Source organism: Leucopleurus acutus (assembly GCF_964270905.1).
Source record: "Leucopleurus acutus genome assembly, chromosome: 12".
NCBI lineage: Eukaryota > Metazoa > Chordata > Mammalia > Artiodactyla > Delphinidae > Leucopleurus > Leucopleurus acutus.
In genome coordinates, this window is record NC_139154.1 from 67,460,655 (window position 1) to 67,474,771 (window position 14,117).

The 14,117-nt window shown below is 39.5% G+C and overlaps 1 protein-coding gene across 2 annotated transcripts in view; it reads right to left on the reverse strand.

Moving 5' to 3' along the window:
- Positions 1 to 12,119, reverse strand: part of FSHR (follicle stimulating hormone receptor) — a gene marked incomplete at both ends in the record, with an annotated part of 163,856 nt that extends 151,737 nt beyond the window's left edge. For both annotated transcript variants that reach the window (XM_082852258.1, XM_082852257.1), the window contains one exon: positions 11,968 to 12,119. In XM_082852258.1, coding sequence (XP_082708384.1) covers positions 11,968 to 12,119 — 152 coding nt within the window. The remainder of the gene's footprint in view (positions 1 to 11,967) is intronic.
- Between the last annotated feature and the right edge of the window lie 1,998 nt (positions 12,120 to 14,117).

A 14,117-nucleotide genomic window follows, 5' to 3' on the forward strand; every position in this document is an offset into this window, starting at 1 on the left:
AGTAGCATAATCTGCCTGCAAGTAGTAAAGTTTAACATCTGGGTGTGGTCAGGGAAAGAATGGAAGGGAGCCCTGCCAATACCTTGTCTTCCCAGGGTGACTGTGGGCATATTCAAAGCTGTGCCTTCTTGATAATCAACATCAAAGGCTTTCACTAAAATAATCTAGCTGGTAGTCACTAAACAACAAACAAACAAACAGCACTAATAAGTCATGGAGGTGGAACCAGTACCCAGAATGCTACAATAGATTATCTGAAATGTTGTTTCCAGCAAAAAAACAAAAAGAAGAAAAAGAAAGAAAAAAAAAACCGAAAATCAAAGGGATACAAAGAAACAGGAAAATAAAACAGGCAACAGAAACTGCCTGTGAGAATAACCAGATGTCAGATTTAACAGAAATATATTTGAACATAGTCATTATGAATATGTTCACAGAAGTAAAGAAAAGCATGATTAAAGAAATAGAGGAAAATATGCTGACAATATTGCATTGAATAGAGAATATAAATAAAGAGATAGCAATTATTTTAAAAAACAAAATGAAATTTAAAAAAATCACAAGGGTCTCAAATCACAGTAGATTTGAACTTGCAGAAGAAAGAAATAGAAAAATTGAAAATAAACCAATAGTGATTATGCAAGCCAAAAACAGAAAAAAAGAATGAAGAAAAATGAAGAGAACCTCAGAGAAATATGGGACAAAATTGAGCACACCAATATGTGCATAATGGAAGTATCGGGGAGAGGAGAAAGAAAAAGGAGGAAAAAAATATTTGGAAAAATAATAGCTGAAAACCTCCTAGATTTATTGAAAACATCTAGTAAGCTCAATATTATTCCAGTAGAATATACACAAAGAGACCCATAAACAAACACAATACAGTAAAAATGCTGAAAATCAAAGACAAGGAGAAAATCGTGAAAGCAGCAAGAGAAGAATGACTCATTACTTACAAGGGACCATCAACAAGGTTAACAGCTCACTTCTCATCAGAAACAATGGAGGCCAGAGGTGGAGCTGGGATAACATATTTATAGTGTTCAAAGAAAAAAACCCCCTGTTAACCAAGAACACTATAACCAGCAACCCCATGTTTCAAAAATGAAGGCAAAATAAAGGTTTTCTAAGGTAAACAAAAGCTTAGAGAATTTGTTGCTATTAGACCTGCCTTATAAGGAATGTTAAAGGAAGTTTTTCAGGCTGAAACAAGTGACCCCTGATAGTAATTCGAATCCACACAAACAAAAAGCATTGATAGAGGTAATTATGTAATTATAAAAGACTCTATAACTGCAAATTTTTTTCTTTTCTTCTCTTAATTGTTAGGGAGTAGAGCTATATAGGGGTAACATATTCCACACCATACAGCTTGCGCTCTCTCTCTCTCTCTCTCTCTTTCTCATTAACCTAGCTGATTCTGATAAGATGTATATGATAAACCTTAGAGCAACCACTAGAAAAACAAAATCTCAAAAATATAGTAAAAAGTCATTAAAAAATTTAAAAGCTACATTAGAAAAGATTCACTTGATGTGAAAGAAAGTAGTAAATGAGGAATAGACGAAGAAAAAAGACATGAGACATATAGAAAACAAAAAGTCAGATGTAAATAAAACCAAAGTCAGATGAAAACAAAAATGGCGAATGTAAATCCACCTATATCAGTAATAACATTAAATGTGAATGGATCAAACAATCCAGTCGTAAGACAGAGATTAACAAACTAGGCTAAAAATATGGTCTAGCCATATATTTTCTAAAGGACACACATTAAACTCAAAGGCACAAATAGACTCAAAGTAAAAGGATTGAAACAGTATATACATCATGCAAATAGCAGCCATAGGAAATCTGGAGTAGCTATACAAATACCAGCTATACTAATACCAGTCACAGGAAATCTGGAGTAGCTATACTAATATAAGAAAAAAGAGACTTTAAAACAAAACAGTGTTGCTAGATATAAAGAGGAATATTTTATGAGGATAACAGTTTCTATCCATCGGGAAGATGTAACAGTTAAAAACATATATATACCTAATAACAGAGCACCAATATATGTGAAGCAAAAACTGACAGAAATTAAGAAATAGGTTATTTGAAAATAAAAGTGGAAGACTTCACTACCCTGCTTTCAATAATAGAACAACTAGACAGAAGATCAACAAATATATAGGAGACTTGAACAATGCTATAAACCAACTAGATCTAACAGACATGTATAGAACCCTCAACCCAACAACAAGAGATTATACAGTCTTCTCAAGTGCACATGGAACATTCTCCATACAACCAAGACAGTTTGGTACTGATACAAGGATAGATATATAGATCAATGGAACAGAATTTAGAGTCCAGAAATAAATTCACATCTCTATGGACAAATAATTTTCAACAAAGATGCCAAGACTATTCAGTAGGGGAAAAATAGTCTTTTCAACAAATGGTGTTGGGACAACTGGATAGCCACATGCAAAAAATGATGTTGGACAATTACTTGACATCATATACAAAAATTAAATCAAAATGGATCAAAGACCAACATGTAAGATCTAAAACTTTAAGTCTCAGAAGAAAACGGAGAAATAAATTTTCGTGACCTTGGATTTGGCAAGGAATTCTTGGATATGAAACCAAAACCAAATATCACAACAACAAAAAATACACTGGATTTTGTCAATATTAAAAACTTTGTGCTTCAAAGGACACCACCAAGAAGGTGAAAAGACAACCCACAGAATGGGACAAAATACTTGCAGATCATACATCTGATAAGGGACTTGTATCTAGAATGTACCACAAATTCTCACAACTCAGTAATAAAAAGATATTGTTAAAATGACCATACTACCCAAGGCAATCTACAGATTTAATGTAATCCCTATCAAAATACCAATGTTGTTTTTTACAGAAGTAGAACAAATAAGTTAAAAATTTGTATGGAAACACAAAAGACTCCAAATAGCTAAAACAATCTTGAGAAAGAAGAACAGAGCTGAAGGAATCATGTGTCCTGACTTCAGACTATACTACAAAGCTACAGTAATCAAAACAATATGATACTGGCACAAAAACAGACACATAGATCAATGGAACAGGATAGAGTGCAGAACTAAACCAACAAATTTGTGGCCAATTACTCTTCAACAAAGGAGTCAAGAATATACAATGGAGAAAAGACAATCTCTTCAGTAAGTGGTGCTGGGAAAACTGGACAGCTACATGTAAAACAAAGAGTTAGAACATTCTCTAACACCATATACAAAAATAAACTCAAAACGGATTAAAGACCTAAATATAGGAGCAGAAACCATAAGACTCCGAGAGGAAAACATAGGCAGATAGGTTTATTCTTTAAAGAGAGTAGAATAGAGAGTTTCTGAACTGGAGATCACAGAGACCACTTATGGCTGCCGGATGCTGAGACCCCCAGCCCTTCTCCCCAGCCATCAGAATGCTGGCAGTAGGGCTTCACTCTCCAGGTAGGAGCTTGGAAGAATCTTCTCCAGGGACTTTGCCCAGCCCAAGAGGCAAGACCTAGATATTGACACAGTGATTCCCCGACTCAGTGGCCCAGCCCCTCCTTTTATTTATACTTCTGTGGCTCTTGTTTTGTTTCTTCTTACCCTATAGCTCTGCTTCCAGAGCTACTTTGTAATTTTCCTATCTGGTTATCACAACTGTTTGTTCTCTTTCGTCTTGTGCCTAATATTTGTTTGGGGGAGTCAGATGCCATTCTAAGACGGTATGTTCTTATTGAAGGAGCTCAGCCGATTTTCACAATCAGGGGCCTGATAAACAATTTTGCTACTGTGTGCAGGATTCCAGATGACCGCTTTGCTGTTCACCATAAATCTCATATTTGCTTTCATTGCCTTTCCAGTTCGTTTTCTAAATTAAAAGAGTGTTTCTTGTATTTTCTGCTGCACCCCACCCCCAATATATGTACTTATGGAAAGTCTACACTGCTTGCCCATAAAAGAAACACCAATTAAATGAAGAAAGAAACACCATAAAGAAACACCAATTAAATTCCTGCCTGCCCTGAGCGGAAATTAGCCTTGGTGGGCGTATGGCAGTGCGAGGGTTTGGGGCTGACTGTTGACACTTGCTCAGGCTGTGATCTGATGATGGAGAGTGATCATTTATTTTTTTCGCATTCAATTTGTTTTTCTATTCTAAACAGAGCCATGTAAAAATAGTTTGAAATTTAGAAGGAAGAGGAATTGCTTATAAATTCTAGAGCATTCAAGAATTTCTTATTAGTGGCCTGCTTATGCCAAGGTAGACGTTTTTAAGGTATTATCATTTTCAGAAGAGACATCTGGGCTTTGTTAAGACTAACTCTGTGTGATTACCAGATTAGCTGACGTTCAGCTGCTCTGAAGGGAAGCTGTCATACACTGTGCATTGACACGTAAACTCCTTTTACCCACGGTCTCCCCAATATCACTTAATAGTATTCACGGGCACAAGCAGCTTCGGGAAATTATGAGGGTAGCAAAGAAAACAGTGCAGCCTAAGCTTCCACTTTTGGTGCTGTTTTCCACCTTCTGTACCCTTCTCCTCTATCCCAACTCAAAGGACCCAGACCCTTGTATTTGCCCAATTTGAAAATTTCTAGTCAAACTTAAATATTTGGACGCCTGCCAGTTAAGCCTTACCATAAATTTGCTGGTGTTCATTTGTCGTTCTGTTTTATTTGAGGGCTGTGTTTTCCTTGTAAAATAAAGATAGGAGTTTCTGACCTTTAAAAAAAAATAAAGTGTCTGGAAGTGGCCCTGCACAGCTCCTGAAATCAACCCTAGGTGGTCAAAAGAGCAAATCTCTTGTAGATGGGACAGGCAGACAGCTGTCTTCGCATCCATTTTTTCTCCGGCATCAGGCAGGCAGACGTCTCCTCATTGGCCTTCATTAGGCATCTGTTTCTTCCAACTCTCACAATCTATGATTTCAGATTGTACAAGGCAACTTGCAGTTAATTGTCAAATGAGTGGTTCTAACAGTGACCGTTCCGGGTTCTGAGGGGGATTTTTATTGTTGTGGGTAAAAGTGAGGAAAAGCATTACTGTCGTTTCTTGTTTGATACTCTTCTCTTTTAGCAGCTCCATGAGAACAGGCCCCGTGCCTCCCCTATTGATTCTTTTCTCCCAAGTGTCCAGTATAGTGCCTTGCACAAATATAATCAATAAATATTTGATGTTGAAAGAAAACTTCATGAAAAATGAGCATCTTACCTGGTCTCAAAAGCTGACTCTATTAGAGTAGGATTCATTTCAGGTTGGAGAAAATAATAGTATTTAGGTAGGGGAATATAAGGTATGTTTGGGAGCTGGGGATTAGGAAATAGTCCATAGAGCAAAGCGTAGAAAGGCTAGAAGCTGAGAGAGATGACAGGAGACTTAAATTTGAGGACAAAATATGGAGGAACTTAATGTCAAACTTATGACTTTGGACTTTTGTCCTGAATCTGGGCATTGGAGCCCACAGAGGAATTAAACCAGAGCCAGGACTCAGAGCAGAGGGTTGGGAGGGGAGAAGGCTGAAGGCATAGAGGCTGATTCAGAAGCTGTTACCCTGAGCTGATGAGTGAAGCACAAGTACAGGCACCCTGTCTTCTAGGGACGTGATCCTGTCTTCTGAACCAAAACTTGGTAGACTTTCTTAGAAGGGACAAGATACTCCTGAAATCTAGTGCTCAAGGCTCTGGCTCTTCTTTTATTTTTTCAATGCCCTTCTATTCCAGGAGGTTCTGCGTGAAATGTTCCATGACCTCCAATCAGCCTCTGTTTATCTAGTTACAAAGTTATTTTTGGAGCTGGGATCCCTCACAAAGTCTTTGTTTAAAACCTCAAACTGAAAGTCACCATAGAGAGGTGTCTGTGGGGAGGTTTTCCGTGTTGCATTTATAAATAACAGAACTTAACAGAACTGTCTATTAAGCCTAAGAACCACACCCCCCTTCAAAATCCCACAACTGAAATACAGAAATTTAGGAATTACATACGTGTTGGACTCTGGAGGCCTAGAAAAAGCCTGTTGGTTTTGGGAAGTGTGATGCCTGAAGATGTTTGTAAAATCAAAGCATTTTAAAATTGAAAGAAACCTCAGCACTGTTTTACTTCCACCTTTCACCAATCTACTGATGAATTTTCTCTCCCATATCCTCAATTGATCTCTCTGATTCATTGGAACAGCTGAACTTTTAGGGTTCCTATTTCTTAGAGGTTTTCATCAGTCTTAGCATCAAGGAGATACAAAAGTTGGCTCATGCTGTATGTTTTCCAGATTTGTGATAACAGGATTCTGTGATGGCTGTGTGTTGGCTCTAGCTGGAAAGAGAGCCAACTCTGGGAGAGAGTATGAGAGAGAGTAGACGCTAGCCACTCCTGAGACTAAAACTATAATTGACTTCAGGTCTATGGCAAGGGTTTGGTTGCTTTACTCAAAAAGAGTTTTTGAACATCCCTTGAAGACTTTCAGATCAGTTGCCATATTCCATATGAAAGAACAAGGTAATGACGTGTTCGGGTCAGAGACCCAAAACATGCCCAGAGATACTTCAGGGAGAGGTCAGATTAAGAAGAAACGTCCAATTCTCATCATGATCATCAGATCCTAAGCAATTAAAAATAATTACTCTCTTTCCTAGGTGACCTTATGGGATATATAAGCTAGAATCTAGTCTAAATAAAGCTAAATTGGAGAGTTTAAATCTAACAGCTTAAAAATAAATAGTCCAATCAACCACAGTGACTGGATAACCCAATTAGTGGTTTTGGAGAAGGAAAATCAGACGTTAAATGAATTTTCCATTTGCTGCCAAGATTTCCTTCTTCTGAAGCTTAGGCTTCTTTGGCAGAAGACTTGGGGGAGGAAGGACAGCACTGACCTTTAGGTAAGCAAGGGGATTTTATCATCACCAAGTAGTGCAGCTCTACACTATCAAACCCTTACTTTTCAATAGCTGAAATGACTCTGTAAATTATAGCTCTTAGCCAATTCTCAGAGTAGATTTCATCTTCTACTTTAAAGAATTTATTTCCGCTGCAATATAATTTTTACTTTTCCCCTTTCAAGTTACTGCATTCTATAGCTGTTCCTTTTTCTGATTCCTCTGCAGGAAATATAAACCTTCCTTACCCCAGTCCAATTAAATTCCAAATGTTGGACATAGACATATCATTTCTCACTAAAGTAGGTGCAGGGTTTTGTTTTGAGAGGAAAGCTTATGTATGCATTAGCATGAAAACTGTGCTGTTTGTTTCTTTCAAAGAAATATCTAAACAAGACAGTAAGAGTCTCCAGATATGGGCACCCAGAGCAGTCTGCACAGTGGGGTGTTTGGTTTTAATATCCAAGCAGACTACAATAATCAAAGCACATCTGGGAAACACAAGAAACCTAACATTCAGGCTTTGGAATTTGACCTTAATTGGCAAAAATTATATTTCTTTGAACATTTTTATCTGGTTTAAAGTGATTTTGTTTAGGTAATTTCACTCATCCTTTCAGTATGCTTTTTAGAAATAGAGAGACAGGTATTATTAAGTCAAGAGAACTGAGTGGCGTGCCTAAAATATAGAATATTCAGCTTTTAACTTAGTAGACTTTGTTTCTAGTCTATGTATCTCTCTTTCTGAATAAATTAATGGATTCCAGAATGATATACAGGCATTTAAAAAAAAATAAACACATAAAAAAGCGAAGAAAACAAGGAAACTATCAAATCCTATAGTAGTTCACCACAGGGAGAGCAATAATCATCTTTTATACGAATCTTTTCTTCGATACTGAGGAGCGCAGCAAGTAAATAGATGCAATTCCCCCTTATTTATTGTACCATTTGTTCTACATGTAATCGAGGCCCCAGAAACTACATTGCATTGAGCCAGGCACAATAAGGAGTACAAAGGAAATTTTCACTTCAGTTGCGGAAATAAGATACATATGAAAAATTAAGGGCAAAGCAAGATTATAAAATGAACGGCACCGGGATTCAGATTAAATGAAAATGTAATGGTCAGGGAAGCAACCTTTGAGTAAGCTTATGATAAGTAGGTTGGATTTCAAGAGACAAAGAAGTAATTGAAGATTACATAAGCATGTAATATGTATGACATATGTATGACATAAACACCCCGGGACACAGACTGAGCTTGAGAGCAAGTCTTTATCAGCCTGGCGGAGTAGATGGTTCCTGTTGGTGAAAGGTGAGAGGTAAAGTCAGAAAGATGAGCCACGGAATGATTGTGAACTGGGGAATCATAACATGGTGGCAGTGGTGTTTAATGGAGAAGCCTAGAATGACAATGTTCAGGCTGGTTTGGAGAAGAGAGAGATTGGTAGCAAGGAGGTAGATTAGCACATAATTATTTAATCCAGGCCTTAGATGTTCAGATCCCAAACAAAGAAGATGGCAAAGAAAAAAAAGAATTACTTCTTGTAGCAGTATGAAGGGAGTTTGTAAAACATTAGATGTGGGCAATTGGAAACATGAAACCTACATGATGAGGTGAATTGAATTATCAATATTCAACAAATGAAGAAGTCAACAGTGGCTTTAGTAGTTTTATAATCCATCCCTTTCTACACCTCTGAAAGAGGAACACCTAGTTCTGTTGTGGCTTTAGTCCATAGTTCAGAACCATCTCCTTCATGAGGACACATGGTGGTCTTAAATAGTTGCTTGTCAGGCGTAAAGCAATGAAAATCAGCCAGAGGTCCACCTTTAGCTGTTATTGAGCACTGAACTGGGAGTCAGGGGATCTGGGCTGCAGTGCAGACTTTACAGGGGTTCTGTACTGGTAGCTGGGGTTGGATAGACCAACTTCGAACCAGCCTTTCTCAAACTGTTCTCAGAATATTAATCCTGGAAGACGCTCTTAAAGAAAAAATTCCACAATTGAAATTGTTTGCAAGCATCAAAAAATCTATTTTCCTCTTGGAGATCACAGAACCTTATTGGCATAGCGAAAGGCTTTCCTTTCGGCGTAATACTGATAACATCCCTCTGAACGAAGGACCTACTAAGGAAAGACTAAACTAGTTCCTAGCTAAACAGTAGTCTATGGTTATGGGATATGGCTAGTGATCTAAACCAAAACAGCAAAACAAGGAATATATAGCAAAGGAAGAAAATAAAAGGGAAAAATATAATTAGATAATTAGAAGTAAGTGCTGGTCAGTTGAGATGGCAGTGAGATACAGGAACTTGCTGTGAGGAGAGGGGTCAACACAGGCAGCCTATAATATAATCTCAGTACAGATCTCCCTACGCCAAGAATGGCCATCAGTGGAGTCTTTTCTTCTCGTATTGTGGCCATCTGACCCCGCTGGAGAAAAAGATATCTGTATCCACACAGTCACTTAGACTTAAAATTTCAAGTTTTGAATGGGTGTTCACATTCTTAGAAATTCTAACTCCAGGAAGAATTAAGCGAGATCAAAGGGGCCTTTCTAGATTCATTGACTGCCCCCAGGTAAAGCTGAGTTTCTAAGTTAAGTCTGAAATCAAAAACCCTTTGCCCATGGTCAGGATGAAACCTGCTCCTTGAGTTCTTGGAAAATACTGAAAGCCTAAAGGAACACATTTTCTTACTCGGAAAGTAAGGGCACAGAGAGGGAGAGCTCTGGCCACTGGGAGGAGGAGGAGATTATTCTTAAATCAGTGGGTTGCTGTAAACTATCTCAAAGTTATGAAGAGCTTTACATCCATTTTTCAAAGCATTCTCATTCCTATTGATTCATTTGATCATCCTGAATGCCCTCTGTGGTGTTTTTTTCTCTAGTATTTTACAGATGACGAAAGGAACAGCAATCCCCCCCTCCCCTGCCACTTGCAAGGCATTGTGCTGGATGTTTTAATCCTCCATTTAATCCTCACAGCAACTCTGAAAAAGACACATTGCAATTTCCATGATACAGCCAAGAGCCCACGTGATAGAACAAAAAGCAGTGTCATAGTCTGGGTTAGAACCCAGGTCTCTTGCGATCGGGAGTCCACACTCTTCCATCTCTGACTTGTCATAATCAATTAAAGGCCCACCTGTGACTATAACCTGAGAATTCCTTCCATTCCTGACCCTGCTCACCTAGTTGAGTACTTTATTCACGGTGCTATGTTGTCTCAGGCTGCCTAAACCCTACTGAAGCCAGAAATATTTAGCCACTCTCAGCTATCGTCTAAATCAGAAGTGGGCATTCCACAGACTGCGGCTCACATCTGGCTACTCCCTGTTGTTCTATGCAGAATGAAACAAATTCTCTCTTCTAGTAAAGAGATACCAGAAAGCAGACAGCCTAGCACAGAAGGGAGTTTTGGATAGAGGAATATCACCGTAAAATTAAGTCTCGTTAGAGGCTGTCTGCTTTAGCGACTGGTTGGCGCTGCTTGGCCCATGGGGAAACATTGAAAAAAGAGAAGGGCCAGGAGAGGTAGAAATTGTGTGTGTGTTGGGGGGCTGTATCATTTAGCGTTCACCACCATCCGACTAAGCAGGTCGTATTAAACCCTCTAGAAGTTAGGAACCTGAGGCTCAAAAGAGGTTAAGTAATTGTTCAAAGTCGCTTAGGAATGGGTGACTTCTTACAGGAGCTCAGGTACACCGGCTTCCTCCTGTGTTTATGATCAAGTAAGAAAGCAGACTGTGCATAGGTGCGTTCTTCCTTATAATCGGGAGTAGCTGTCCATCTGAGGCGGTTCAGCCAGAACACGCAGTTGGTCCCTTATTTTCCCTGCCGCTGCAGCTGCCTTTGGGTAGGAATGGAGGGCTTGTGATGTCAAGGGAAAAAGGAACAAGCAGAACCTAGTCAGTCTTGCGGCCGTTTGTCCCTGAATGGAAATCTGAAGTGCAGCACCATCGTGTTTGAGTGTAGGTAAGGTAATTGGTAAACAAAAAGGTGACCACCTTCTGCAGTAACATAAGAATCATGCATAGCTTTGGGGAACCAAGATTAAAACAGGCTTCCAGAATAGCAGCTTCTGTTTCAAATCCTTGGGATAAAACCACTGAGCAGATCTACAGTCTCTCAGCCACCACTTGCCAGTTCTCGGGGGAAATATCAATAGTAATTGGACAATTAAACAGTTCCGCTTTCCTCTTGCTCTAATGCAGCGGACATGGGACTTTAAGGGAAGAATAGTTGACTGTGAGGCAAAAGGCCTGCTTTCTAGTTTAGGCTCTGTCTCAACTCATTGTGAGAGTTTGGGCAATTCTCTTTACTCTCCAGACCCCGGATTCCTCCATTGCAAAATAAAGAGGTAGAGTGAAATGCTGTCTAAGATCTTGTCCAATTCTTAGAGTCCATCTACTTCCTATTAAAGTAGTTCAGTAAAAACCTAAAGTTGGGAATCACACTTTCCCAGGGGTATGAAAGATTATCCTGTCTCTCTCCATCCCTCTCTGCCTCCTTTTCTCTTTTCTTTCTTCCTTTTTTCACACCCCTTCCCTCCCTTACAATTCCTTTTTCCCCAGGAAGCAGAGTCTCAGTTCAGGGATTACTTGCTGGTGCCTCCAAAGCAGTAGTGACTCTTGCCTTCTTGAATTCAGTGTCCTCAGGAAACACACCGCGCTTTCCACTTAAATCGAAGGCGTCTTTCTCCCTCCAACCCCTAACTCTTCTAGGTTTCTGATTTTTCTTAGTTTTATTTTTCTGGTTTCACCAAAGAGTCTATGGCACCCAAGAGCAGAAGTGTTGAAAACAACGAAAAACTCTTCCCTTTGCATTTGGATTTGGGTCTCCGTGCTGCCCTTCCCCGACAATTCTAAGACAAAGTCTCACTACGATCCTTAGAGAACCGCGGGGCGGGAGTGTTGGGCCGGGGGAGTTTGTTTTATGTAAGCCTTTGGTCAGGGCCGAAATATTTTAGCCCCACAGTTATCAGTCCAATGTGAAAATAATAATAGCATGCAACACACAAATACCGGCCACGCTGTCGTTCCCACTGTCTCTGATACTCACAGTTCAACCGCATTCCTGGGGAGGTCGGAGGGAATCTCTGTCACCTTGCTCTCCTGGCAGAGGAGAACCCTGTTAGAGCAGTGGCAGATCCGATGATGACATCCTGAGCCCAAGCTCAGGAATGTGAGCAAGGCCACCAGGAGCAAGGCCATGTTTATTTATGCATCCACCTGCTTTCTTCCTGCGTCTGCAGAGAAAAACCGGCACAGGTTTCAGAGGCTCCCCACCGAGCCCTTGTGAGAAGAGATCTGCCTTGGGAGCTGGTAGGGTCACGTGACCCACCCAGGGATGCTTTCCCCCCCACCCTTCGGTCACTTCCAGACAAATAGCAAAATGCCTGTGTGCTAGCATTGATTTTAGGGGAAGCAAGATAAGTTACTCCCTTATCTTTCTTGATTGAGTTTATTACACCCTGACCCAAGGAAGACAGCAAATAGAACCTTGGTGCATGTCTGGAATAGTTTATGTTAATTTGACTGTAGAAATGTCCTTCCTGGTCACTGTTTTTTCCTCAAACCAGTGACATGACTGGTCACCGACTTCGACTTTCTCCAAAAAAGACACAGTCTGGAATGTGAAACATCATTAAGAGTGTCACTGGGTGAAGGGCAGGGACCTGTTTCCAGTCTTGGCCTCAGCGTCTTCCTCTAGTCCACTTGATATAAAACCAGAACTTCTGGGTTGTGCTCATTGATCCTCTTCCTTGCTGGAATTACTAACCAGAAATGGTGTTGCTCGGAAGACAGGCAGTGGGTTAGTGAGCCCCAGGCAGATCGTGTTAGGTAGAAGGCACTTCTGAGAGGGGAGTCCACAGAGATAACTGACTCCTCTGAGGGACCTATGGAATGGGCTGTGTTTTCAGCGGGGTTTAGTAGATGCCAGCTGTCCACTCCCTATGGCATAGCCTTTCTGGCTTCTCTCATTTCCAGGCTCTGAAGATTGCCTTTGCCTTTTGGAAGCTGGCACAAATGAATTTATTTAATCTATGCTTTGAACTTAGTTTTACATGTTCTCTGCAGGTGACGATCGTGGCGCTTTTGTTGACACTCGCCATCAAGGAGATGGCGAGGATCTGAGGAACGTTTGGCCACACTGTCAGTAAAGGGCCTTCAACTTTCAACTCCAGAACCTATGCAAGTTTAAAAGGCAGAATATTCTCTAAGATCCTGCCTAAAGCTTATTACTTGCTAAAATTAGCTTCAACACTATCTTTAAGTAATTAGTTGCGTAAAATTGAGTTATGTGAAAATGCTAAGCAGTATATATTGATCCCACTCCTTTCTTCCTCTCTACTAGCTCATCAAGGAATAATGACATATGATGAATGGATTAAATAATCATTAAGGGAAAAACAGAAGCAAGTGACTTTTAGGGTGAAGTTGTTCCCTGGCTTCTTCTGGGAGCAACTGATTCATTCTAACTCCAGAACTGGAAGGTCAAGGCAGTATCTGTATAGACTCTATATGCCAGCAGTTTTGGCTAACATGAACAGTTAAATTATTTCATTCACCAGTCGATGCATGGAGTCATAGTCTTTCAGATGTGGAAGGGTCTTAATTCAATAAATTAACTAAGGCTTACGTTTACTTTAAAATATCCACATTGATGTAAAGGGGTTGACTTACCTCTGTTTGAATAACTCCACTGACCAAAAAACTCATTACCCGTTGAACTTCTCACCCATACACCTACCCCACAAATCCCCACTGAGATGTTGGAGAGCTCTAGTTATAACTAAATTAGTCCTCATATAACGAGCATAAATTTGAGCATAAATGAGTTATACATTTTTTAACTGAGATTTTGATTTTAAAAACTATGTCCTCTTCACAATTGACAGATGACATATATAAGGTAAATGTAAATTATTGAGCAAGAGAGTAGAACAGTTGTAGACTGAAGAAGTAGATGCCACCGACATTGCATCTATGTAGTTGTCTCTCCTTTATCCCTCTCATGTTCCTATGCCTAGAAGTGACCCTTAATCTGAATTTTATGTTTATTATTCCTTTGTTTTTAAAATTAATTTTATCACCAAAGTATGCATCTCCAAACAGTAGATTGCTTAATTTTGCTTGTTTTTGAGTTTTATACAAATTGTATTACTCTTAACTAGTTTTTGATTACTTGCTGTTTTACACTATGACATT